At 46.1% G+C, this 25,425-nt stretch overlaps 3 protein-coding genes across 6 annotated transcripts; 2 read left to right on the forward strand and 1 right to left on the reverse strand.

The window, feature by feature from the left end:
• Positions 1-647: 647 nt before the first annotated feature.
• Positions 648-9,116, reverse strand: RUNDC1 (RUN domain containing 1). Its single transcript, XM_074343359.1, has 5 exons — positions 8,471-9,116; positions 5,384-5,542; positions 3,927-4,125; positions 3,374-3,493; positions 648-2,981 (listed from the first exon to the last, which is right to left on the reverse strand). Exons 1-5 carry the CDS (start codon positions 8,966-8,968, stop codon positions 2,116-2,118), a joined length of 1,842 nt encoding a protein of 613 aa, XP_074199460.1. The 5' UTR covers positions 8,969-9,116; the 3' UTR covers positions 648-2,115.
• A 5-nt stretch (positions 9,117-9,121) lies between these two features.
• On the forward strand, positions 9,122-13,711 carry PTGES3L (prostaglandin E synthase 3 like). 4 transcript variants are annotated; one of them, XM_010968948.3, is made up of 7 exons: positions 9,122-9,512; positions 9,893-10,006; positions 10,113-10,179; positions 10,286-10,384; positions 11,933-12,022; positions 12,745-12,798; positions 13,293-13,711. In XM_010968948.3, the coding sequence occupies exons 1-7, from the start codon at positions 9,262-9,264 to the stop codon at positions 13,326-13,328; spliced, it is 711 nt and encodes a 236-aa protein (XP_010967250.1). In that variant the 5' UTR covers positions 9,122-9,261; the 3' UTR covers positions 13,329-13,711. The 4 variants fall into 4 exon arrangements, with proteins under 4 accessions (XP_010967250.1, XP_010967252.1, XP_045361846.1 ...); XM_010968950.3 differs by having other exon boundaries at positions 9,122-9,283; positions 9,871-10,006; XM_045505891.2 differs by having other exon boundaries at positions 9,160-9,512; positions 9,871-10,006.
• A 2,445-nt stretch (positions 13,712-16,156) lies between these two features.
• On the forward strand, positions 16,157-25,142 carry AARSD1 (alanyl-tRNA synthetase domain containing 1). The gene is made up of 12 exons (XM_010968952.3): positions 16,157-16,315; positions 16,466-16,597; positions 18,273-18,432; positions 19,677-19,734; positions 20,175-20,331; positions 20,426-20,542; positions 20,762-20,892; positions 21,312-21,378; positions 21,565-21,656; positions 22,120-22,174; positions 23,589-23,683; positions 24,907-25,142. Exons 1-12 carry the CDS (start codon positions 16,277-16,279, stop codon positions 25,040-25,042), a joined length of 1,239 nt encoding a protein of 412 aa, XP_010967254.1. The 5' UTR covers positions 16,157-16,276; the 3' UTR covers positions 25,043-25,142.
• Positions 25,143-25,425: the final 283 nt, after the last annotated feature.

Here is a 25,425-nt window from a genome sequence, read left to right on the forward strand (position 1 = left end):
TGGGATACAATGAAGTAACATAACAGTATAAAGACCATAGGGTTTAGATTCAGGCAACTTGGGTTCAAATCCCAGCTCTTCCAATATGTAAACCTGGACAAAATATTTAACTCTCTGCAGTAGTTTCCTCAGCTATAAAATGGGGATAATACTGTCCTGCCTTACAAGTATAGTGAGAATTAAATTAGGATGACACACACAAAAATGGTTCCCATGATGCTAGCATAAAACCTTAATACGAGTTAGTTTAGTTTTTGTGAGGACTAGAAAATTTAATACTGGGGTGACCCAGGGCTATATACTATGTGGCTACAGCAGTTATCACCCACCTTAAATGATATCCAGACAAGTGAATTTAAAAGTGACAATTCCAAAAGTGGCACGTGTGCTGAGATCTGCTGTGGGGATGGGACTGCAGACCCGGGCTAGACAGGATGCCCAGGGCATTTTTTAGTGACATTGTTCAAGGGGGGAAAAACACCAAAGCTGAGCTGATCCAGGGCAGAGGGCAGAGAAGAGGCAGAAGGGCCAGACACCAGACACTGTTCAAGGAAATACCGATCTGGATCAGATGGGCTGAGAACACCCAAACAGACTTATAAACCAAAGCCAAGGGTCTCTAAGGTCTTTGCAGAGACCTTACAAAATCACAAAATACAATGATTTTATTAGCAACCACAGATATATCATTTTTCACATTTTACACTTATTCTATTTCATGTGAAGGAGGACTAATTCCAATTATCAATAATATATCTTAAATAATGTTACTGAAAAATTAAGTTAAAACGCACTATGTTATAGTGCAGACACAAAGTGCAGTTGGCAATGTAGTACATGAAACAATGCTGGATCAGTAGTGTTGAGAACCCATTTGGTCTTCCAGTAGGTGATACATTTTGCTCATCTTTGGTTAGTCCCAGAGCAGTATGCAAGCTGAGTGGCAAATATTAATTAAAAGGGCAAAAACAGACCAAATAGGACCAATCGAGACTCAGTTTCACAATGAAATGCTCAGCCCCTGATCTGTCAGCAGGGATCTGCCACAGTTCTCACTCTGGCTGCAGTACCTGTCACATGATCAGACCTCCTCCATCATCTAGCCCCCAGGACAAGTGGAGTCACAACTCCAGGAGGAGCTGCTGCAGGTCACCAACATGTGTTCCCATCCATACTGGACTTGGGTGGCCAGGATTCTCTCAAGGAGTACACCTCTGACACACACACTTCTGAGGGGACTGGGTCTGCATCTGGGAGGTGTGCAGAGAAAGGTTACTTGCCAGAGGATGTGGTACCAGACGGCGGTTGTCCCCGTAAACCACCAGCTCCAAAACCAAAAGACCATCATCTGCACTATGAGGAAAGGCCCACCTCGTTAGGGACAGATTTCAGTTCTTCCCTCTACATGAAAAAGGGCTCATATTAAAATCAACTTGTGATTAACACCCTTAGAAATGCTCTTCTCAGATATTCCCACTCCCAGCTTTAGAGGCAGCTATAGAGCATACAAAGCCTCCCCTGACATTGGGGTCAGGAAGAAAAGGGCATCAGTCCTCAGAAAAAGAATTTACATTCTGACCCAGGACTTTCAACCTGCCTCGGGTGAAGGAACATGGCACCCAACTGGACTAACGGAAGCCTCAGGTTGAATGTCTTCCAGGACAAACGACTAATTCGTGCCGTCACTCACCACCACGAAAGTAACGGTTAGAGCATCCGGGTTTTCTAAAAATCAGATGTGGCGCAATGAGTTAGAGTGTTAATTGTGTGCCTTGATGATTTCTTTTACACAAGCTCAAATGGACGCACCCACATGTGCACTGTGGTTACATGCCAGGGCAGAACCTTTTAACACGTTGATCACCACATCACCCAAATCTGGGTGACAGTTGTGTTTCCTCAGAGGCACCGGATCCACAGTGGGCAATCAACGTGTTAACAAGAGGGTCCCCAGCGTATCTTTCTGAGCTGCTACGCTGATGGGGAAAACAGACTTTGCAGTCATTTGGCCAGGGGAAATGTCTTATCCCCTCCTCCTCCTGCTGCGCTGCTCCTAGAAGACTAACCACCCATCCCTCCTGAGCAAGGCGCTGGCTGAGGGCCAGGGCATTCTCATCAAAAGGCATCTTTGATGTTCTTGAGCTGGCGCACAGCCAGGTCTACAGGGAGGCTGAATTTGAGGCTGCTGAGGCGGCTGAGCAGGTTGAGGGCGCTCTCGAAGCCTGTGTGTGCCATGTAGCTCCAGGGCTGGTAGTGGGGCTCGATGAGCGACCCTGACTTGCAGATGAGGTTCACCCAGGACACGAGACGCTGCTCATTGAGGGCCATGCACACCAAGGCCTTCAACTCCGAGTCTGCACTGCGCTTAAAAGGGTCGTGCTCTGTCAGCACCATGTGGATGGCTGTCAGCAGGCTCTGCTTGGGGGTCACAACAGTGCCTCCCATAACCGGCAGGGCGAAGGATTGTGAGAGCTTCCGGGCCGGGGATTCCACGTAGGCACGGCCGTTCTTGGCGTGGTAGTACTTTACGAAGAGCTCCCAGGGGTGCATGGCCTCGGGGGCCGAGGAGAAGGCTGGCAGCAAGCAGGCAATGGGGGCCATGACCAGGCTCATCCCTGGTGAGGAGGCGTACAGCCCGTGGGCCAGCAGGTCCCTCACAGCCACCGTCAGCTCCTTCCGCACAGCCATGGTCAGCTCATCCCTCCCTCCCAGAGACAGGTCCTGGAGGTTGGCAGAGCTGACGACGTGGTCGTGTGGCTGGTGCCTCAAGGCAAGCTGCTTCACCCTGTCTACCGACACCTCCAGCCTCTTCAGTAAGGGAGAGTAGTCCCTGTCAGCCTGGCCCCGCTGCCACAGGGTCTGTGGGATCTGGCCTGTGGCACAACCGAACTGGCTGACGGCAAAGATCTGGAGCACTGCCAGCGCTCGCCGCATCAGGTGCAGCCCTGTCTCCCGAACTCTCTTCACGTCCTCTGCCTTCGCTGCATAGAAAACACAGTGGCTCATCAGTGAGAGGCCACAGTGGTCAGAGGTACATTCAATGAGTCATAAGCTGAGGTCCATTCTTGCTTCTGAGCTACAGTACAGGTCCCCCATGAAGCCAAGAGCCACCCAGGATGTTGCCAGACTTACCTTTTTTTAGGTTAATAACAGCTACTTTTAGGTAATTCACATACCATACAATTTGCCCATGAAAAGTGTATAATTCAGTGGTTTTTTTAGTAGATTCAGAGTTGTGCAACCATCATCCCCAAAGAAACCCTGTGTGGTTAGCATTTCCCATTCCCCACTTCTCCTCAAGCCCTCAAGCCCCCCCAACTGCTAATCCACTTTCTGTCTCCATAGATTTGCCCATTCTGGAAGGTGTACTTACTTTTGCTGTTTCCTGGAGGCAGTTTGCTGCTGCCAGTTCTGGTGGAGCCATTTCCTGTCTTCCCACTGGCCTTGCACTCGCAGTGTCCACTATCTGTCTGTAATGGGCTTCCGACTTCATCTGGAATTAGTAGTCATAAAGACAAGACACTTATTTAGCCTCTTTATGGCAGATTTTTAAAGAAAAAATACTATTTACTAGTGACTACCACTTTAACAAATAGTATCTTATTTAACTGTGTGACTGGCGTAAGTGGCTGGCTTAATAAATATTTGCTGAGTGAAGGAAGCATCAGTGATTTCATGGAGGAGGAGAGTGGGATAAGAGGTGAGTAACCTGCCCAAGAACATGAAGCCAGTAGGTGGCAGGGCTGGGATTTTAACTCTCTGATTGTAAAATCCCTGTTCTTTGCGCTCCATCACGCTGGCTCCTGTTACTGGGTGATTAAATCTCTTAAATGGTACGTCAAAGACTAGTGCCTTTAGGTGTTAGTATTCACAATGCATTAATTATGACATCTGGCCACCCTTCCCTTCTTGTCCCCTCCTCTGACCTTGGATGAAGTTGATGAACATCTCGAGGTCTCGGATCTGAGTTTTCAGCTGCTCAACCAACTGTTCTTTCACTCGGGCTGGGTTGACGATTTGAGCCACAGCTGCATCCACACGCTGCCGAAGCTCCTCAGTGGACAGTGAACTGAGGTCCCCATTCAGATTCATGTCCAGTTTCTTTATTAACTCGTCTATGATCACCTATCAAGACCACAAGCCATGAGCACACCCTTTGGAATTTTTAGTGAAAGTTTAGTAAAAAGGATAGTCTTTTATTAGTACGCCTCCCTCCTACCCTTCAATGGAAACCAAAGACACACAGAGCTCCCAAATTTGTGAGAAAAATGATGCAACTCTGATCAGGGTGAGGGCACAGACCCTTTACTCCTCATAGTAACAAGGACCCCTAGTTCCTCTTTGACAGAAATGGTTCCTCCTGCTGCAAATTTTCTACCAGGACAGGCAACTTTCACTAAGGAGAACAACAGTGTGAATAATCCAAAGTGGCTGATGATCCAAAAAGCCCCAAGAATATTTATTCTCTTGGAGGCGAGGGTGTATCTCAGCGGTAGAGTGCGTGCTTAGCATGTCCGAGGTCCTACGTTCAATCCCCAGTACCTCCATTAAAAATAAATAAATCTAATTACCCCCCCAAACCAAAACAAAACAAAAACAGCTTTAAATTGAAACAAACAAACAAACAAAAAACAAACAAAAAAACCTCTCTTGGAGTATTCAATTAGCTTCCCCCATGGCCTCCAAGAGAATAAATACTGATTTCCCTTAGTTTCCAGTTTCCTCTCATCCCTTCTCCCCCTACTCTAGGCAGCTAAAGAAAAAGTTCTACAAAACATCCTAGTGACAATATTAGGAACAATCTGAAAACCAGATTATGTAACTCCAGCCCTGCCAGAAAAACAGCCACATCACTGAGAGAGACAAATGTGGAGGGGAGGCTGTAGGTGTAGCTTGACCAGCAGATCTACCTGTCTGCTCAGGTGCTGCTTAAATAGATACAGCATTAAAATCTCAGTCTGTATTCCTGGAATATTTATCAACTGGTGCTGGGGAAATAAACTAGTTTGCATTGTATGAAATGCCCAAGCAGAACAGTTTTAATGATCAAATGAAAGAAATTATAATTGTTACTATTATATATTACTATAATTAATAACAATAAAATAATGATATCACTCTAATTAATAAGCCATTAATTATTATTAATAATACAATAAATAAAGTAAATGTTAATAATAATTAATAACATAAAACAGAGCTCAATCATCATAACATAAAGCTTTGGCACATGAATTTCCATGTGTGAAGAAAGACTGGTCCCACGTAGTAGCAAAATGTCCCTCTGATTTGGGCTAGCAGTAAGGCCGCGAGTGAACAAGTGAGAAAAGGCTGTCCTGCGAAGGCTGGAAGGGACAAGGGAGCCTGAGGCAGTGGTGCTCACCCGCTGTCTTTCCAAGACCACAGACTGCGGCAGGGAGTCGTAGCTGCCTTCTTGATAGGCGAACGTTTCCAGGTCATCGAGCTGGGTTTTGAGCTGCAGTATGAGTTCCTTCTGCTTCTCCCGTTGGGTTTCCAGACGTTCCTGTTTCTCCTGCTCACTCTTAGATGGGAAAATACAAAATGTTTTCAAATAACCCAAATGATAAACAGAATTCATGAGACAGGTTCAAAAATAAGAATAATTATTTCATCCAGGGCAATTTATTAAATGTGTTTTCTTTAAGAAAGTATTTGTCCTTCATTGGAAATAGGATATGAATACAATGGGGCCTTTTGCTAAGATTGCTTTTTTCCCCTCAAAGGTCTAGTTAGGATTGACACAATTTATCTTAGCCAAGACAGCTTCCCAGGAATTAAACGTGCCATCCTTCATAGCCAATTACCGCAGAAGAACACCTGAATACTTTCTGCAGCCAAATTTTGCAAAAGAATCTGGAGGAAAGGGTACAGAGAAAGGCTTTACAAATCACAACCAATTTTCTTAAAGTTCAAAGCCTCTCCAGTAAAAGTTCAAAGCCCCTCCAGTGTATTGCAGAATCAAATAAACACAGGTGACTGAGGCAGTGAAAAAAAAAAAAAATCCAAAGTCAAGTAATAGGGCTGGGAAGGTAACAATGTTTTTTAAAAAAAGTTGGGGAGGGCATAGCTCAGTGGTAGAGGTCCTAGGTTCAATGCCCAGTACCTCCATTAATAAATAAATGAATAAATAAACCTAATTACCCATCCCCTCCAAAAAAGAAAAATCTGGTAAGGTTCCCTGACCAGGGACTCCTTTTTCCCGCTGTTGGCCACCAGGTAGTTTTCTGCATTTAAATGATTAAAAACTTTTCAGAGAGGTAGTTTTGTCAATGTATTCTCAAAAACTGCTTCTCTCTTGCCTTTCTTGAGTATCAAAAACATTACAAAGCAAAACCAGCAAATATTTTCAGGTTTAAAGCTGCATTTTAAACTAGAAGTTGAAAGAATATTAAATCTAACCTTAAAATGGTACTTACCAATGCCTCCAGACGTAAGGTTTGAGAGAGAACAAATGAAAAACAACAAATTAACTTTCTGTTCAGCTATTTAAATAGCAATCCTCTTGCTTTAGTTTTTGCTCAATATGAAAGCAAGCCTTTTCTCAGGATACTCCCTCTCCAATCCTTTCCCAGTATTGTGTTTTCTTCTTCGAACTCTGTCCCTCTCCAACACTTAGTGTGGGCCTAGCTACCCTTTACGAGGTCTTCCTCAATTTTCCCCAGGCATAATTGATCATTTCCTTCTCTGTATTTTGTATACACTTCTACTCCAGGTCATATCACATTATAATTATTTGTTTAGGATTCTGTCTCCCTAAGCCTATCAACTCCTTAAGGGCAAAGGCCTTTACTGTACCCCTGTACCAAGCACAGTGTCTGGTACAGGGTTAAGCTCTCAATACAAATTTGCTGTTTGTTACTGAACTCAATCAGGTCCAGAAGGGCACATTCCAAACAATGAACTCTTAGTGAAAGAAGCTGTCTAACCAGCTTAAGTAAAGAACTAGGAAAACTTTGTTTTCATTGCATCACAACTTTATGAAGCCAAAGAAGAATGAAATCAGCCGTAAATCCTGATTCCATTTTTCATGAGCGTGTCTGCTCACCTCTGTCACTTGCCATGGTAATTACTGAGTATGCTATTTACTGGAGTGCGGGCAAACAAGTTTACCAGGAGAGAACAATGAGCTCTGGTGCAAGGCAGGAAATAACAGAAATAATTTCCAGTATGAAGTGAGAAAAAGTACTGGTTAAAAAAAAACCCTGAAACTGAGAAGCAGTAAATCATTTGGTTCAAACATGTCCCTGACTTTGGCACTACCTGTTCATGTGTCAATATATGCACACAAGATTACAGCTGCTTATTAGAAGTTTTGAGCTCTATACTTTGTTCCCAAAAGCAAAAATGAACAACCAGAAGAGCACCACAACCACGCGGAACCTTGGTGCTCCCCACTTCTTAACAGGGCCCTGCCACAGTAAGTCTTTCTATTCTACCTATTCCTTAAAAGTCTGGCAATCTGAGGACTTGTGCAAGGAGCTGTGGATGTGTGGAAAGAAGGGTGGAACAGTAAACACAGGACTGTACTAGAAACATTTCAGATTAAAATAAGCAAGTCAATATCTCATACTGATAAATCTCATACTGATAAAGCCTTCTTAAAGTTAAAACCAATTTAAGTGGGAAGAAAGCCACATGAGTGAGTTGTAACTTAAAGAATAAAAAGGTGGAGAAAAAACAGCAAGTCTTTTCCAACAAACTATCTACAACTGCACACTTACAGAGATTCAAATGTTCCCTTGTTACGTCACACAAATTCTCGGTACTTACTGTAGAGTAATTCAATGTATGTTGTCACAGTTACCAAAGGGGCTTCATTTAGAATATCTAGCTATTAAGCAGGACGGGGAAGGAGTTTTAAAATACCAGAATTAGGAAATTCATATAATCAGGAGTTGTGTTTCTTTCAGTTACTAAGAGACCTTGCTGTTCACAAAGTTCTTAACCAGAAGAGAGAGTCTAAAGATGAAAGACATTCTCTAGATTCTAGTAAAGCATGGACAGAATGCAGATCTAAAATTTCATGAATTTCAATTCACTTGCCCTTCGCTAGCCGATTTTCTCAATCCCCAGGGTCGGAGTCCTCTATGTACTCACGACTTAGGTATCTGTCGAGGCAACGGCAAGGCGAGTGGGAGCAGTACTGCTTCAGCTGCTTGCTCCGTTGCTCTCTGAATACTCTCCTCGCTCACTGCTCTTATGCCTCGCACGTCATCACACCTGCATCTCTTTCCACAACTTTGGTGGACACCTCTCACCATCAGCTTTCCAGGCCTGTCATCTTACCTTACAGCTGGCCCCGAGTACTTGTCTAGTCTCCTCTTCTGGGACGCACATACACACCTAGAGGAGCTGGTTTCTCACCACTGCTACCTTCGTCAGCGACAGCATCGCCATCCACCCAGCCCTCCATTCTCATATCCCTCGGGGCCCAGCCCCAGCTGTTCACCTGGTCCTCGCCTCGCAACCATGGCCGGTCCCCCGGCAGCCCGTCGCCATCATCGCTGGCGGGGTCCTCGGGGCCCCCGTAACCCAGGACGTGAGGGCAGCCACGGAAGGCGAAGTCCTCAAGCTCGCGCAGGAGGCGCTGCTGCTCTGCCGGCGCCCCGCGCACCACCTGCCGCAGGCGGAACTGCACCTGGGCGAAGTGCGAGGACAGCGCGAGGAGCGCGGAGTCCAACCGCCGCCGCTCGGCCCGCAGCCGCCGCAGCGTCCGGCCAGGGGAGTCCGGTGGGGAGCCCGGGGCCGCGCCAGGGTCCTCGGCCGCCGCCTCTTCAGAGAACACAGCGGCCCCGGGCCCGGCTTCCGCCACCGCCCCCACCGGCGCCCAGCGTACTGCCTCGCAGGGCGGCAGCGACTCCTCTTCCTCCTCCTCTTCGTCCTTCGCCGTTGGTCCAACGGCCACCACCCCAGTTACCGGTTCCTCAGCCGCTTCCACAGCCGCCATCTTCCAGGAAACGCCGCCGCACGTCAGCCGCGCCCCCTCGCTGCCATGGCAACGGCGCGCAGGCTGGGAAACCCGGAGGAGGGTGGGCGGGACTCAGACGTCACCAAGTTAAGACGTCACTCCAAGCGGGCCTTCCTTCGGGATTTAATTCCGCCTTCTGGCTTTTCTGTTGAGCGCCTGCTGTGAATCAGGCACTGCGTGTACTAAATGTTGGAGGAACAGGTGAATGAAGCCGGGGACAAATCCTTCCATATGTATCAACTCTAGTGTAGCCTTTGCCCTGATCTCGGCGGATGGGTCGTCTGTTCCTAACCTGTACGTTTCTGGATACCCCAAAATGGGAAGGGCTGCAGGGACTATGCTCTCCCAGAGTTTCTTCGGAGTGCGGATCCCTTGGCTGTAGGGCCACATTCCACCTGCCTTTAAACCCTTCCCCCGACCATAAAAGGAGAGGCAGCTGCTGGGGGTGTCCCCAGGATCTAAAGATAGCGGCCCTTCTCTTGGACTCCAAACGCCACGGGGCAGCGGGAGCCGCCATGGCACGGTAAGTGCTTCTGGCCTCCCCTTTGCCTGGAGATTACTTGCCCCCACGTTTTCTGGGCGCTCCAGGTTCTGCGAGGTCCCATGGAAATCCCGGTCCCCAGGTCTCAGTAACTTTGCGGTAGTGAGGGGAAGTGTGACCTGAACGTTGTCCGTAACTCCCCACCTCTCTACTCTCGTACTTCCGATTCTCCCCAGGTTCACCCTCGCGGCACACACTCACTCCCATCACTCCCCTTCCACCCGCTTCTGTCCTACTTAGCTCCACTTTGACAGTGATGTAGCATAAAACGTCCCTGTATTTTCCTCTCCTTCCACCTTTCCCAAATGCCCTCCGTCTTTCCTCTCCCACCCCTATGAAGCCCCACCTCAACTCCTCTTCAGGCAGCATGCCCGGACCCTGTGGTACGACAGGCCCAAGTATGTGTTCATGGAGTTTTGTGTTGAGGACAGCACCGATGTGCACGTACTCATCGAAGACCACCGCATTGTGTTCAGGTAATAGCCCCCCACTCTAGAGGGCCTGGTTTCCCAGAAACCATCCCTTCTTCTAATGCTCCCACACTCAGCCTCCTGCATCTCCTCAGCTGCATTGTCTCCTCAGCTGCCAGAATGCCGATGGAGTGGAGTTGTACAATGAGATTGAGTTCTATGCCAAGGTGAACAGCAAGGTAAGGGTGGGGTGGGACAGTAAGGTCTGGATGGGATGGCTGCCTGGGAAACTGGAGATTCATTCTAAACCTCAGACCCTAAGAATGAAACTCTCTTATCTGGCAGGACTCTCAGGATAAGCGCTCTGGTCGCTCCATTACTTGCTTTGTGAGGAAATGGAAGGAGAATGTGGCCTGGCCCCGGCTCACCAAGGAAGATATCAAGGTAGGTGTGTGGGGAGTGCTGCTCTTTCTCCTGGGCTTTCTATGTACCCAGGTACCCAAGTTATGTCTGAGACTCACTCTTGGCTCCTTTCCTACCAACATTCAATTACTCACCAGGCTCTCCCTGTTTGACCCCCTAAAAAGTCTTGAATCCATTATTTCATCTCTTCCTAATTTGGCTTCTTCCATTACTGACTGAGGTTTGTAACATACTTTCAGCCCCACCCCCAATCCATCCTCTGCATTGCTTGCAGGGTGGTCTGTCTAAAACACCCATTTGACCCTGTCCCTCTTCCACTTAAGACCCTCCAGTGGCTTCTTCCCTCCTTAAAGTTGAAAATTGGCTGCCTGCTGGCTGGCCTGGCTCCCACATTTGTAGCAATCTTTACAGTGTTAAAAAATTATTTTGATTGGTTACTGACATTTCAAAATATGGAGATTTCACCTAAAAATCCAGATTCTCAGCTTCTCTCGGAAACTGGAGACTCTGGCCACACTGGTCTAAATTGCTAAATGCCTAGAGTTGGAGCTCAGAATGGGGCAGGGGCTCCACTTCACTTTACTCCTTTTCATTATCTCCCTAACACTCTTGGCATTTGAACTGATAGCTTCTGCCATTTGGGTTGAAGTCCAAGCACCACAGCATGGCATACAAGCTCATGACCTGGCTATTCCTTCCTTCTGCAGCCTCATATCCCCTTACTCTCTGCCTAACACTTCACATTCTAGCCACAGCAAACTGCTTGCATCTCTTTTCAATGCACCAGGCTATTTATCTACCTCTGTACCTTTGCTCAAGCTCTGCCTTCTTCTTGGAAAGTCTCCATCACCACTACTTTTGTCCATCTAATCCCTGCTCTTTCTAAAGACCGTGTTACTACTCCAAGAAACCCGGGTTCCCATAGCTCCTTTCTGGGTTCTTGTGATATCCCCCACATAACCCTCTGTCACACTTTCCCCCACTGTCACATTTTCCACATTGTGTTACAATGATTTATTTACATTTCCCTTCCCTATTTGCTTCTTGATGGCTGGGACTGTGTATTGAACATTTTAATAATCACAATGCCAACCTCAAAATCTGGCCCATAGTGTGTGTTCAATAAATATCTGTTGAATGAATGAGTGAATAACTTCTTTCCCTATCTAAATGTGGGAACTTGGAATATGGGCCTCAAAGGGTTGTCTCTGATCCTAGGGAATGCAGCCTGGTTGACTCCTAGGATGCTTTATGATACAGTTATCTTCCCAGATGTGTTCTCTCTCTGGTCAATCTACACCTAGAGGGGAAAGTTTCTATGCTTTTCCATCCCCTACAATGCCTGGCAGTGTGCTTGGCACTTAGTAAGCTTCTGGTAAATCTTTGCAGATGATGATGATGACATGGCAGCCTGGAGGGGGGTTAGCCAAGGGGTGCTGTTGGGAAGATAATACCCTCATTGACCCTCTTTCCCCCAAGCATGCTCCTGTACACGTGCCCACACTCAACTATACACTTCTGCCACTGCCTTCCTGGCCTGTGACTCTCTCTGTGCTTTCCCTCTTACAGCCAGTGTGGTTGTCTGTGGACTTTGATAACTGGAGAGACTGGGAAGGGGACGAAGAAGCGGAGCTAGCTCAAGTGGAACATTACGCAGAGGTAATGCTGTTTTCTGCCCATTGGAATCATTCTCTGTGGCTCTCTGCACACATGGCTCTGGAGGATGGTCATCAGGGCTAGGCAGAGGGACATGAGCTCCCCAGGCAGGCTGCTCGTTGGTGCTGACAGTCTTTACATGTTTTGGGCAATGTTTATCTAGTAGGGATGAGAGAAATGAATATTCTGTTAGTGAAACTGTATACATAGATTCACTCACTATTCATAGAGTCCAAAAACGTTTGGCAAAACCTTTTCCTACTTTTGTGTAATTCTTATTCTCTCTTCTACTTTCTTTGTGTGTGTGTGTGTGTGTGTGTGTGTGTGTGTGTGTGTGTGTGTGTGTGTTTCCTGAGCCAGAGAACTTCATGGGAAGCTCAAACTACACAGTATAAAAATCACATCATAAAATAAATTATCATAAAATAATTCACATCATAAAGTAAGTTCCCAATAAATTGTATACTGCCATATGGCATTTAGTTTCAGAATTTCAGCTACTGTTTATTCAAGTTGCAAGACCCTAACCTGGATTAGCAGGGAGGGTGCTGTGTGTATGTGTGCTTAATTTCCTTTTAAAAAAGGGATCATTCCAGTGATGTATTAGGAACTTTAAAGCTGAGGCAGCTGTTTGTCTGTGACCACTTGTTTTTGGTCCACAGATATGCAGATTGCTCTTCTGTAGCCCCTCTTTTCTTTTGTGATGACTTTTCTCCTCCCATTAGCTGTTGAAGAAGGTTAGCACCAAGAAACCTCCTCCTGCAATGGACGACCTGGATGTAAGTAAAGCCTGCTTCTCAACCCTTCGGTTTCCTTTTAGCCCTTAAAAATAAGATACCAGAAAGCACCTGTCCCATTCTTAAGCACATAGTGGTTCTCAGTGCATGTTAGCCAAATCTGAATTTGACACAGGAGGTCCTATGTTCTTCTCCATGCTATAGAAAACTCTAGCAAGACCCTCCTCCCTTCCGTCTCCCCCTCTTCTTCTCCAGTCTGGTGCCTGGCCCTACTGACTGTCTTTACAGCTGTAAGGACCAGTAGCATTCATTGAAATTCTGACACAAAATGCCTGGCCCAGCGCTGTTTATTGAGCACCAGTGGCTTATTTTATTATCCAAAATTTAAATCCTTCTGTATCAGCCTCCCAAGAAGTTGTGTAATTCAGAAAATCACCAAAGAAAACTTGGAGAGCTGGAGAGAATAAGCAGCATTTGTGAACACAAATGTCTACTCTTTGCAGATTCTACAGGTGACTTTTGTCTTTTTTTTCTAGGATGATTCTGACAGTGCTGATGCAACAAGTAATTAACTTTCTGTGACAGCAGAGCTGGGGAGGAAGCTGTGGCTGTCTTCCAGTCACTCTGACAAGCTAGGGCCTGGGACTTTGTCAGTTCTTTGGCTGCGTACCAGGGTCCTCTGGGACCTCTGAACTTTTCGAGAAGCTCTTTATTAAGGGCCCTCCTTCATGCTCTGTTTCTTCTTCCTAGGCACTTGACTATGGCTGCTGCATCAGATGGTGGGAGAGATGGGTGGGACTTCTGGCTTCCTACCAACTGACTGTCATCTTTGCATTTGGGCCACTCATTAGGGCTTTCTTGAGTATTTGAGCCTGTGTCTGTGGTGGGGAGAGGAGGGGTAGAGCAAGAGCCAAAGAAGCAGCATTTAGATTATAATAAATCTCTAGGAACTGTTCTCTGTCTCCTTCTTGTACTTCTTCCTCCTGGAGGCAAACCACTTCCCCCTCTCTAATTCCTCTCAAGGGGAGGTGGTGTCAGAGATTATGGCTCCCACTGTAGAGATTGGGAAAAAGATGTTTGGAGTAACTTCTAACCAATCTGGGGGACTTCCCCATGCCCAGATCTATGCTCTGATTTCTCAGAGCAGAAACCAGCCTTTCACCATGTGGCTAATACTGCCACGCCTAGAACTATCCAGAAACCTACCTCAGCTTCCTGCATACTCTAGAAATCTTTACACTTTCAGACGTAATTGTTATATTAGTTAATGCCTATGTCTGTTTACTCCTCCATTCATCAGCTACCCTATTCATCCACAAACATTTTTTGAGTGCCTATTGTGGACTTAAACCATGACAAACAAAATGCAATACTCAGACTTTGCCCTTGAACTCATGGCAAAGTACAGAGGTTTGTTTAAAAAAATTAAACTTTAAAATTTATATTGGTAATATATGGACATAGTTTTAAAAATTCAAATGATATTGAAGGGTGTAAAATTTAAAGTAGAATTTTCACTCCCTCAATAGGGATAACCACGGTTACCAGCTTTTTCAATAAATTTTTATTTACCTGTGTCTACATCTTTATATCTATATATGCTCTACACATTATAAATTCTATAATACTTATCATTTATATTATATAGTTATATAGTTACATATAAAACAATATATAACATATGGAACATAAACATATACAGTATCACGTATTGTTTATATACAGTATATATATATATATAAATTTAGCACATATATAGGCAAATGCAGTGTGTGTGTACACAACAGGAACATACTGTGTACATCTTGCACCCTGCTTTTTTTCACTTAATATGTGTTGGACCTCCTTCCAAATCAGAGTACATAGATCTAACTCTTTTATCATGGCTACATGGTATTCGATTGAATACATTTTCTGTAATTAACTGGTTCCTTATAGAGGGGCATTTAGGTTATTTTAAGTCTTTTTAAATTTTCAGACAGTGCTGCAGTGAACATTTAAAAAAGTAGATCCTTACATATTTGGCAAGAATATCTGCCAAATTTCTAGGGTAAATTTCTAGAAGTGGAATTGCTAGGTCAATGAGTAGATACATGTAAACATTTTGATAGCTGTTGCCACGTTGCTCTGAGATGAAATCACACGAGTGTTCACTTCCACAACAAGAGTGGCCCATTCTCCAAAACCTTTTAGTTGTTTGCCAAGATAAAAAATTATACCCGGTTTAATTTGCTTTTAATTATGAGATTGCTTAATTGTTTAATTTCATTAGTGATTAATATTTCTTAAATGTGCTCTGTCCATGTCTTTCGCCCATTTTGCTATTTACATTAGTTCTTAAACTTAAAAATAAAACTTATAATTCAAAGCTGTATTTGTATCATGTTTTACAACTTACTACGTGTTTATATATTACCTCATTAACATTTTTGAACCTTATTATCATCCTTAAAAAATAATTAGGTCTTTTCTTCATAGGTGACCATATAGGTCACAATAAGTGGCAAAGTTGGGGCTTGAACTTTTATAGCATATGTCCCCTTAACCACAATTCTGAAAACCAAAAAGTCCAAAAACCTACTTAAAAAAAAATTGTCACCGAAATTCATTTAGCAGCAAAATGTGACCTAACATGATATGAGGCTATTTATAGTCCATTCCATTTAGTGTATTTATTTCTCTGCATAAATATTAATGCGTTTGATTACACGGCAATGCTCCAGAGTTCCAAGTGGAATATATTACGTAACACATGGGTATGCTCTGCATTACCGCTTAAAATCGGAAAAATCCTAAATTCTGAAACAGCTGGAGACTTCAAGCTTTTTATCAGTTGATTTAAAACAGCAGAAAGTTAATCTTAACTTTTACTCTGTTTAACGTTTTAAGTACTGACTGCAGTTTAACTTCTGTTAACCCCTTTATCTACACTGTCCAATCCAGTAGCACCGGTCACATGTGGTTATTGAGTACTTGAAATGTTGCTTGTCTGAACTGAGACGTGATTTAAGTGTAAAATACACAGTGGGTTTAGAAAATTGTGTGCGGGGGGGGGATCACTTATTTAAAAATACCCATTACATGAAAATAGTATTCTGGATATGCTGACTTAAATAAAAAGTATTAATATATGTAGCTTGCATTACATGTCCATTGGGCAGCGCTGCTGTGCATCCAAGTCGATACCATTCCGATTTCGACGAGGTGGGCTTCCGCAGGGCCGAATTACGTATATCCCTGAAGCCCAGTGAGGTCAAACTAAGTGATTTGACAAGTTCAGGCCGCAGTTTTGTTTTGTCTCATCTTCCGGTTGTTTCCAAAAACTCTTAAAACAGTTGCTAAACAACGCCAAACACCTGTACATCGCGTTTTCAATAAGTTTGTCCAAACCACACCCCGTTCTTGTCCTCTTGCGTCTGCGTAGAGGCGCGCCCGGAATGAAGATTGTCCCACTTCGCTCTCCGTCCGCCGCTAGGCGTTTCGGCGTGCGCGGATCCCGGCGTCCTGGGAGATAGCGGCGATGGCGTTCCGGTGTCAGCGGGACAGCTACGCCAGGGAGGTACGGCCGGCGGGGCGACGGACTGATGCTCCGAGCGGACTGGGCGGTGCTGGGAAGAGGGCGCCGCGGGGAGGGAGCGCCAAGCTGGAATCAGTCTCGGTGCGCTGCGGGCTGGAATCGGGACTGACTTTTTCATCCCTCTTTCTGCAGTTCACCACCACCGTAGTCTCTTGCCGTCCCGCGGAGCTACAGACCGAAGGAAGCAACGGCAAGAAGGAAGTGCTGAGCGGTTTCCAAGTGGTGCTGGAAGACACGCTGCTTTTCCCCGAGGGCGGGGGTCAGGTACCAGGCCCGCCCGTCACTGTGACCCTCTCCCAAGGAGCTCCTAATTCCTTTCTGCTCAGGTGGAAAAGGCTCTCATCCCTCTCTGTCCCAGCTGTAAAGATTGCAGATGGAAATTGGTTCAGTTCAGTTCATTTGTTCATTCGATAGATATTTACCAACAAATACTCAGGTAGTCATAACACATGGTGGGTACTATTTCCAGGTTCTAAAGGTAAAGGGTGAACAATAAAGTGTCTCTGCATGCATAGAATATTTATTGGAGAAAACGGGCAAAATAGTGAATAGATAAATAGTATGCCAGCTATGATAAGTGCTATAAAGAAAATTAAAGGTTGATGGAAAGAGTGATGGGGATGTTCTCCTCCTAGGTAAGGGGCAAGTTATTTCAGTCGAGACTTAAGTGAAGTGAGGGATAAGCCATTGCGATTATCTAGTGGTGCTGGTTGGGGAGGGGAAGTATTCCAGGCATAGAGAATAGCAAGTGCAAAGGCCCTGAGATAGGAATTTGCTTAGGATGTTTGGCGTGGGCTGAAAAACTTTCCCCTGAAGGAGCACAACAGAGGGCAGAGGTGCTGTGATGAGAAAAAGGACAAGGTCCAATGTGAACAGGGGAAATGATAATAGCACCAAAGTTGGGCCCTTGGGAGAGGCTTTTCTGGCAGGGAAGCCTGAAAGAATCAGACAAGTCTAGTTCACTGCAAATAGTCCCATGTAGTTGGAGCCTGTGGTGTGTGTTGATGACAGGTTGGAGATGACCTTGGAAAGGTAAGTGCGGGCCAGTTGGGAGGGCCTAGAAGGATATGTTAAGGTATGTGGAGTTCACTCAGGAAGCTGTGGTGAGCCATGGAGGTACTTAGGCAAAGAAGTGACTTGAGAAAACATGTTCAGTAAACTTGACTGTGAGAAAGCTCCAGTTTCCTATCAGTGTTGTCACTGCTACAGTGATTTTTCCCAGTATGGAGGTTTTTTGATCTGCTGAAGGAAAACCTGTGACCTCAGGTATCCATAGCAGGTCTCATTTTATTATATACTTCTCTCAAGAAGTCTCTCCTGATTCCCCTTTCCTTTGAGCTCCTCTAGAACATCATGCTTTTTTGTATTATGGTGCATCATAGATCATAATGCAATTGTCCATTTGCATATCTGTATTCTTCAGACTCTTCAGTTCCATGAGGGACCATGTCTTGTTTACATTGTATTCTTGGGCAGACACTGTGTCTTGTAAGCAGTTGATACTTTGTAATGTTTGATATTTTCAAATGAATGAATATTTTTGAATTTAATTCTGGTAGCAGTGCAGAAGATGAAGTGGAAGGAGAGGGAAAAATTCAGATCATTTTAGAAACTGCTGAAAGACAAGAATCTAAACCAAGGCAGTGAGAATGAGGATTAAACTTTGGGTTTTACTAAAATTTTCATTGCTTTAGTTACAATTTTTGTTTTAATTCTGTCATTCTGTTCTGAAGAACAAAATATATAGGTGCTCAGTGTGAAGAGGACAGACAGTTCCCTCATGGAACAGTGGACCACCTCACTTGGCATTGCCTCTTCCCTTAGGGAAGCTCAAATTCTGGGTGTGTTTCTCACATACTTTCCTTAGAGGGTCTTTGTATCCAGAAGTTAGGGTGTGCCCTTCATCCCACCCTGATTATCTTTTATTTCTTTTCTCCAGCCTGATGACCATGGTACAATCAATGACATCTCTGTGCTGAGAGTGACCCGCCGTGGTGCACAGGCTGATCATTTTACCCAGACACCCCTGACGCCTGGGACTGAGGTCCAGGTCCGTGTGGACTGGGAGCGGAGGTTTGACCACATGCAGCAGCATTCAGGTAGGTGGGGCGGGATAGGGGACCAACTGCAGGGGCAGTTGCCATGTGTAGGAATGTCATGATGATTGAGATGTGGTTTGGGTGCCTTAGGAATTAACCTTTTGGAAGAGACAGACGTATTCAGAATCAGCTCTGATTCAGGCAGAATGCGGTAAATGTTATAAAAAGCAATGTGAACGGTAAAAATATTAGAATAGCTGCTGGTTTGAGGTATTACTAACTTCCCACTTGATATCTTTATCTTGATGTCTCATAGGCTTCTTAAACTCCAAATGTCCAAAATGGAATTAGGAAGCCACCCTCTCCCCCAGACCTGGTCTTCTGTTGCATTCTCTTATGTTCAGGGCACGGCATCAGCATCCACCCAGTTGCTCAAGTCCTGGAAGTCCATCCAGACACCTCTTTGGGGATAGCCAGTTAATCTGAGTCCTGTCGGTTTATTTTCTAAATACTTCTCTACCTGCTTCCACTGTCAACACAGTCACCCTCGTTCATGCTCATTGACTTTCCCCAGACCTCTGTAGTAGCCTCCCAGCTAGTCTCTCCACATCCAGTCTTGCTTCTTTGCAGCCCATTCTCCACAAAGCAGCCAGAATAATATTTAAAAAATGAAAATCCAATCAGATCACTCCCCTGCCTTTAAAGCTATTCAGAGGCTTCCTGTAGCTCATGATGAAGCCAAACATCTTGTCATGGGCTGCAGGACCTGCCTGGTCTGGTGCTTATCTACTGCTCCAGCCTCATCCCGTTCCCCTCCCTCCCTCTCTGCATTCTGGCCATGCTGGCCTTCTCTCGATTCCTTGAACACCTCCTGCTTCTCTCCTTCTTCAAGGCCTTCAGTTGTCTTATTCCGTCTGCCTTCCCAGTTAATTCCTTCTCTTCTTCCTCCTCTTCGTTTTCCCTGTCATCAAACAGGGATAACGCTGCATCTCTAGAACCAAGCTTGCATGTAGTGGGCAATTGGTTTGTTGAATGAATGAATGCAGTACATTAGAATTCTGCCATTGCTGAGCTACGTTGCCTTTGCATGTTATTTGATCTTTCTAGGCCTCAGTTTCCTCATTTGTGAAGTGGCATCATAAAGCCTCTTGCAGAATTCTCTTGAGGATTTTCAATAAAGTATCTCTCAAGAGTATTCCCCAGCACCTGGCAGGTCTGCAACAGGAGAATTTCTGTGATAACATTGACATTGGGATTGGGTGGCTGTCTGGGCTTCTCACTCTCTTCTCCTGTCTCCTGCTCAGGACAGCATCTCATCACTGCGGTTGCTGATCATCTGTATGGTCTGAAGACAACATCATGGTGAGCAGGAGGCAAAGACTAATTGCCAGGCATGGGTCCCTGACTGCCAGCTCCTTTCCCAGCAGTGAGCCGGGGGCAGGAGGATAAAAGGGTGGTGTTCAGAATCTGGTGTGCTCTCTTCCCCTTGATGATGGGGTGGTAGGTATCTCATGTTTGGATAAAAGAAGAAACATCTGCCTTTGCTTAGGAAAGACCATGGAACTTGGAGCCCAGTGACCTAGGGGGTGAATCCCGGCTGCATGACCTTGATCGTGTTCCTTAATAACCCCTCACCTGTAAAATGGAAATGACATTCCCTACTTTGCAACATTTTTGTGAGGATTAAATGACAGCATTTACATGACCATGCTTAGTAAACAATAAACTTCTAGGTATCATTATTATTGTCCTCATCCAAATCCTGTGACCTGCTCATCCAAATCACTCTGCTGCTCTGGCAGGGAGTTAGGGCGGCTCCGGAGTGTGATTGAGCTGGATGGCCCCTTGGTGACTGCGGAGCAAGTAGCTGCCATTGAGCAGGACGTCAATGAAAAAATCAGAGATCGGCTGCCGGTGAATGTGCGAGAACTAAGCCTGGATGATCCCGAGGTGGAGCAGGTGAGGGGAGATCCGGGGGTGGCTTCCCTAGAGTGGCCCTCCCAAGGCTCCTCATCAAAATTCAGCCAGCTCTCCTCCCTCCCTTGTGTTCCAGGTGAGGGGCCGGGGTTTGCCAGAGGATCATGCTGGGCCTATTCGAGTTGTTACCATTAAGGGCGTTGATTCCAACATGTGCTGTGGGACCCACGTGAACAATCTAAGTGATCTTCAGGTAGGTGAGGAAGGACCCTTGAGTGGTTGGGAGCGTGGATGTCGGGAGTAGGGGGTCACATCAGGGTTGGGAGTGATGGAGGGAGATGACTGGAGGGGTCCAGAGTGAAGTCGTGCCTTTGTTGTGTCCAAGCTTGTCGAGTGGTCTCAGTCTCTCCTCCCCTTAGGTACAGCAGCCACGACGGTGTATGCATGTGCATTACCCCCTTGTCTGACATAGGTCATTAAAATTCTGGGCACTGAGAAGGGGAAGAAGAACAAAACCAACCTGATCTTTCTGGCTGGGAACCGGGTGCTGAAGTGGATGGAGAGGAGTCACGGCACTGAGAAAGCACTGACGGCTCTGCTTAAGTACGCCCCCTCCCTCCGCCTCCTGTTCTCAGCTCCCGGACAGCCCAGAGCTTAGCATTCCCACCTGTAAGGTAGACAGAATAATCTCTTATCTCTGGGGCCGTAACATACAATCATGAATGATGAAGCACTTTGGTTAGTCAATCAGATGCACACAAAATGGTTTCTTCCTTTTTTAAATCATTCTTTATTTTTTTAAACGGAGGTACTGGGGATTGAACCCTGGACCTTGTGCATGCTAAGCCAGTGCTCTCCCACTGAGCTGTTACCCTCTCCCCTGAGTTCTTCCTTTATACCCTCTCCCCTAACTGCCTGAGCCTCCTTGGAATGTCCCCAGTTCCCCATCTGGAGGGAGACACACCATCAAGAAGGGCATCATAGATTTATGCCCGATACCAAAAACAGTTTTCCTCTTGCAGATGTGGAGCAGAGGATCACGTGGAAGCAGTGAAGAAGCTACAGAACTCCACCAAGCTCCTGCAGAAGGTGGCTTACCAGGGAGGGGGAAGAAGACATGGCTTGGCCTAGAGTAGGCTCCCCAGGCTCAGCCCCTCCGCCTAACCAGATGGGTAGTGGGTCCGTGTAGGCAGGGAGCGAGGAGTGGAGAAGGAGACGGTTCTCTCTCTGGTTACCTTTGTCCCGCTGTCAGCTGAGTTATGGCATCCATTTCAGAACAACCTGAATCTGCTCAGAGACCTGGCTGTGCACATCGCATATAGCCTCAGGAACAGCCCGGACTGGGGAGGTGTAGTCACATTACACAGGTGAGAGACGGGCCAGGGGTGCTGGGCGTAGGGCTCGGCCTCTCCCTTATCCGCACTGCATAGTGGGTTTGCTCTCTGGTATTCTCAAGGCTGAGAAGACCCTAAGAGATGTGTCACCTTACAGATTTCCTGGATTTGACATAAACATCTTCACTGTAACGCTGTAACTTTCATTAATACCTCCGCTTATCTCCACCATCTAACCATCATGTCCACCATTTCCCCGGGTGAATCCTGTCTAAGGGAGACAAATACACAGCTTGTTACAAAGTGCTAAGGCCGAGAAGGTTGTTGTGCTGGCCCTCAGCTAGCACCCTCTTTCTCTGCTAGGGCGGTCTGGGACATTGCACAGCAGGAAGCAGTGAAGCCAGCCTCACCAGGGAGGGTAGAGGAGGAGCTGGGCTCCCTGCGGTTTTCCAGCACACCTCCATCTGGGATCTCATGTCTGTGTCCTTTGTTTTAGGAAGGAGGGCGATTCTGAGTTCATGAATATCATTGCCAATGAGATTGGGTCAGAGGTAAGAGGAGCGTGAGGGTCTCTGTCCACACTAGGTGGAGACCAGAGTGAGGGGTGTCAGGTTACATGGTCACATGAACCCATGAAGAACAAGGAGGAGTTCATCCAGTGCTGTTATCTCAGCACTTAACTGTGAGCCAGGCTCTGTTTTAGGTGCCAGGCTCGGTCTGTGGTAGTAACCTTGCTGGGGCTGTGACATTTTACCAGCTCAGAACTCCTTTTATCAGAATTGGAACTCCTCCATGTGCCACCCACAGTTGTGGGCCTGACTTCAAGGGTTGGCAAGGCCCTTCATGCCCTTTCTATTTTCCTTTGCCTCTGGCTTCAGCCACCCCTCCCGTCCTCACAGTCCAGAGCTTAGTGGTTTCTGGGTCTCTCTTTTGCATTTACTCTGGAAACACTTTTTGGAATATCTCCTCTAGGCCAAGCAGTTTGTATATCTCTTCATGATTCTGTGTAGGAAGTATTGATTCTCAAGGAGCTCACGCTTTAGTCTGGGAGACAGCCGTGTATTTGACATTTATAATTTAGGATGGTCAGCGCTAGAAGCAGAGGCTGGGGAGGCTTCAGGGGAGGGGGCCTGGAAGACTGCTTAGCGGTCATGGGCAGACAAGGGAGCCAAGGCGGCCAGGCAGAGGGAGAAGAAAGATGGAGGTTTGGGTGATGGCAGGCACAGGGTGCATGGGGGCGGCGAGGTGGCCAGGCTGCAAAGGTTGGCAGGAGTCAGATCATGAAAGGTGTTGCGGTCAGCAGCCTTTTGCCCCTTTCTTAAATGTTCAACCTAAGTTCCTGTAGTCATTTTCAGAAAGTTTCTTGTCCCTAGTGGGCCAGTGTGGATGGGCTGCGTTATCATTCATCAGGAATATCACTTGTGGTTTAGGGGAGGAGAAAACCTGTTCTTTTAATTGAGATACAGTATATAATGTTGTGGAAGGTGTGCAGTGCATTGGTTTGATACATTTATATTTTGCAATATGATAGAAATTTGTACTTGAGATTGAAGAGGGTATAGTTTGGGGGGTGTTGACTGCATATCTTTAAATATCAGGGCTTATCTTCTTGTCTTTTGTCCTATAATGGAAGAATTCAGCCGGCAGGAAGAGGCAGACGGCACGCGCTCGGAGGATCAGAAAAAACTGGTTTATTCCGCACTGGTGCTGGCTCAGCAGAATCACCTCCAAAGGCTGAGCACCTGGCTCGGTCTGATTGCCTTTTATACATGTTAAGCTTCCAGGTATTAGGGACCTTTCAGGCTAAGTGCAGTAAGTTTCTCAAAGACTGTTCCTGGCTGATAGCAAGCAAGATTACAAAAGCTAAGTGCAAGCAACGGGTGTTTATCTTTACAGAAGCCAACGGCGTGACAGTGCAAGCAACGGGTGTTTTATCTTTGTTTAACTTTCCTTCCTCGATTCTAGGAGACCCTGCTGTTCCTCACTGTAGGTGATGAGAGAGGCGCTGGGCTCTTCTTACTGGCAGGGCCGGCCGAGGCCGTGGAGACCCTGGGGCCCAGGTAATCTTCCGTGAACTGCTCCCCACGGGTAGGAGAGCCTGTAACCCTAACCTGCTCATGCAGCCCTTGACTGATGAAAAGGGCTGCACATCTGCATCTCATTTTGATTCACATCACAGCCGTGTGAGGTTGGTCAAGCAGAAATAACGATCACCAATACCATTCCCAGTTTCACAGGTGAGGGACGGCATGTCACATGCCTGAGGTCTCACGGTTCAAGTGACAGAACTGAGACTCCAGCCCAGGTCTTTTGGCTCCAAATCTTACGTGCCTTGTGTTATTTCTTTTAGAAATTGAAACTCATTAAGTGATACATAGATACAGATGCTGGATTCTCACCAGGCAGGTGAAGCAGGTGGTTAAGGCCCCAGCAAAGCAGAAGCACAGATTTGGGGGAAAAATATTTTAAGATTTTGAGACTAAATCAGAAAAGGCATTGATGTAGTTGTTATAAAAAAATTCGAACTTTGTTGGACGTCTTTACCCTTATATTATTGTTTAAATTTTTCATTTTAAATTAAAAATTAAATTTTAAATTAGATACGGAGGTAGAGTGCCCCATATTCTTTCCGGCATTTAGGGTTTCTGAAGCCCTGACTGGCTCTGATGAATACGTGTTCCCTGTAAAACACTGAAAGAAAACCCAAGTATTGAGAGCAATGGTTCCTGACAGGAGGCCAGATGTGGCCTATAGACTGATTTGGCCTGTGTGTTATTTTAAATTTCCAAAATTAGTTGCTACATTCTGAAACTAGGAGATTTTTACTTAAAAATACAGAGTTTTAGCTTTTCTCAAAAAAGGGGAAAAAAGGGCACACTCTGGCAGAGCTGGGCCCACATTCCCGCGGGGTAGTGGCTGCAAGGAAGTGAGCAGCGGCCTCCCCCTTCAGACAGGACAGGCTTGTCCAGGGGCCACAGGCCCACCTTTCTCACTCAGCCCCAGCTTGCTTTGCTGCTGTTCCCACAGGCCTTTCTGTGTACCCCTAATTACACTCGTCCTGCTTCCTGGAAGTTACCATAATTTAGCCCAGTTCTAGACACTTCTGTTTCCCGTTACTCACTCTTCTGATAAACATGGTATGTGTATTTTTGTGCATGGGTTCGAGTATTTCTGGAAGCCATCTGCTCTTCCTTTCCCTTCCCCCAGCCCATGGGGAAAACTTCAGGGATGCCCTTGGTTTTCCCTTGAAAGTCTCTTCCCTGATGGTCTCTCTGCTCCCCAGGGTGGCTGAGGTGCTGGAAGGCAAAGGAGCAGGGAAGAAAGGCCGCTTTCAGGGCAAGGCCACCAACATGAGCCGGCGGGCAGAGGTGCAGGCGCTTCTCCAGGACTTCATCAGCACGCAGAGTGCGGAGGAGTGAGGGCTCGGGCCTCCCTGGTCCTCCCTGGTCTTCCTGCCAGTGGCGGTGGGCCTCCTGTGACCACAGAGCCTCTTGGACAATAAAATAGTTCGGCTTGAAATGATTGTGGTACTCTGTATATTCATATGACGAATGACAGATTTATACAGTATATTCCAGTGTGCTAATGCAATAAGTATCTTTATGAATAAACAGCTTTCTAATTCATTTCCTGTTAGGTATCCCCCACACGAGAGTGCTGTGTTGATGAAACGTGCTGATTTATCTAAACGCAGCAGCAGTCTTTCTGCAAGGCCGGAGGCTCAGTTGAGGGCCTAGACTGCCCTTGTTTTCTTTTCTTTCTTTCCTTATTTCTTTACCTTGTCTTGTGTTTTAGAATTAAA

The sequence above is a fragment of the Camelus bactrianus genome, chromosome 16 (assembly GCF_048773025.1).
Source record: "Camelus bactrianus isolate YW-2024 breed Bactrian camel chromosome 16, ASM4877302v1, whole genome shotgun sequence".
NCBI lineage: Eukaryota > Metazoa > Chordata > Mammalia > Artiodactyla > Camelidae > Camelus > Camelus bactrianus.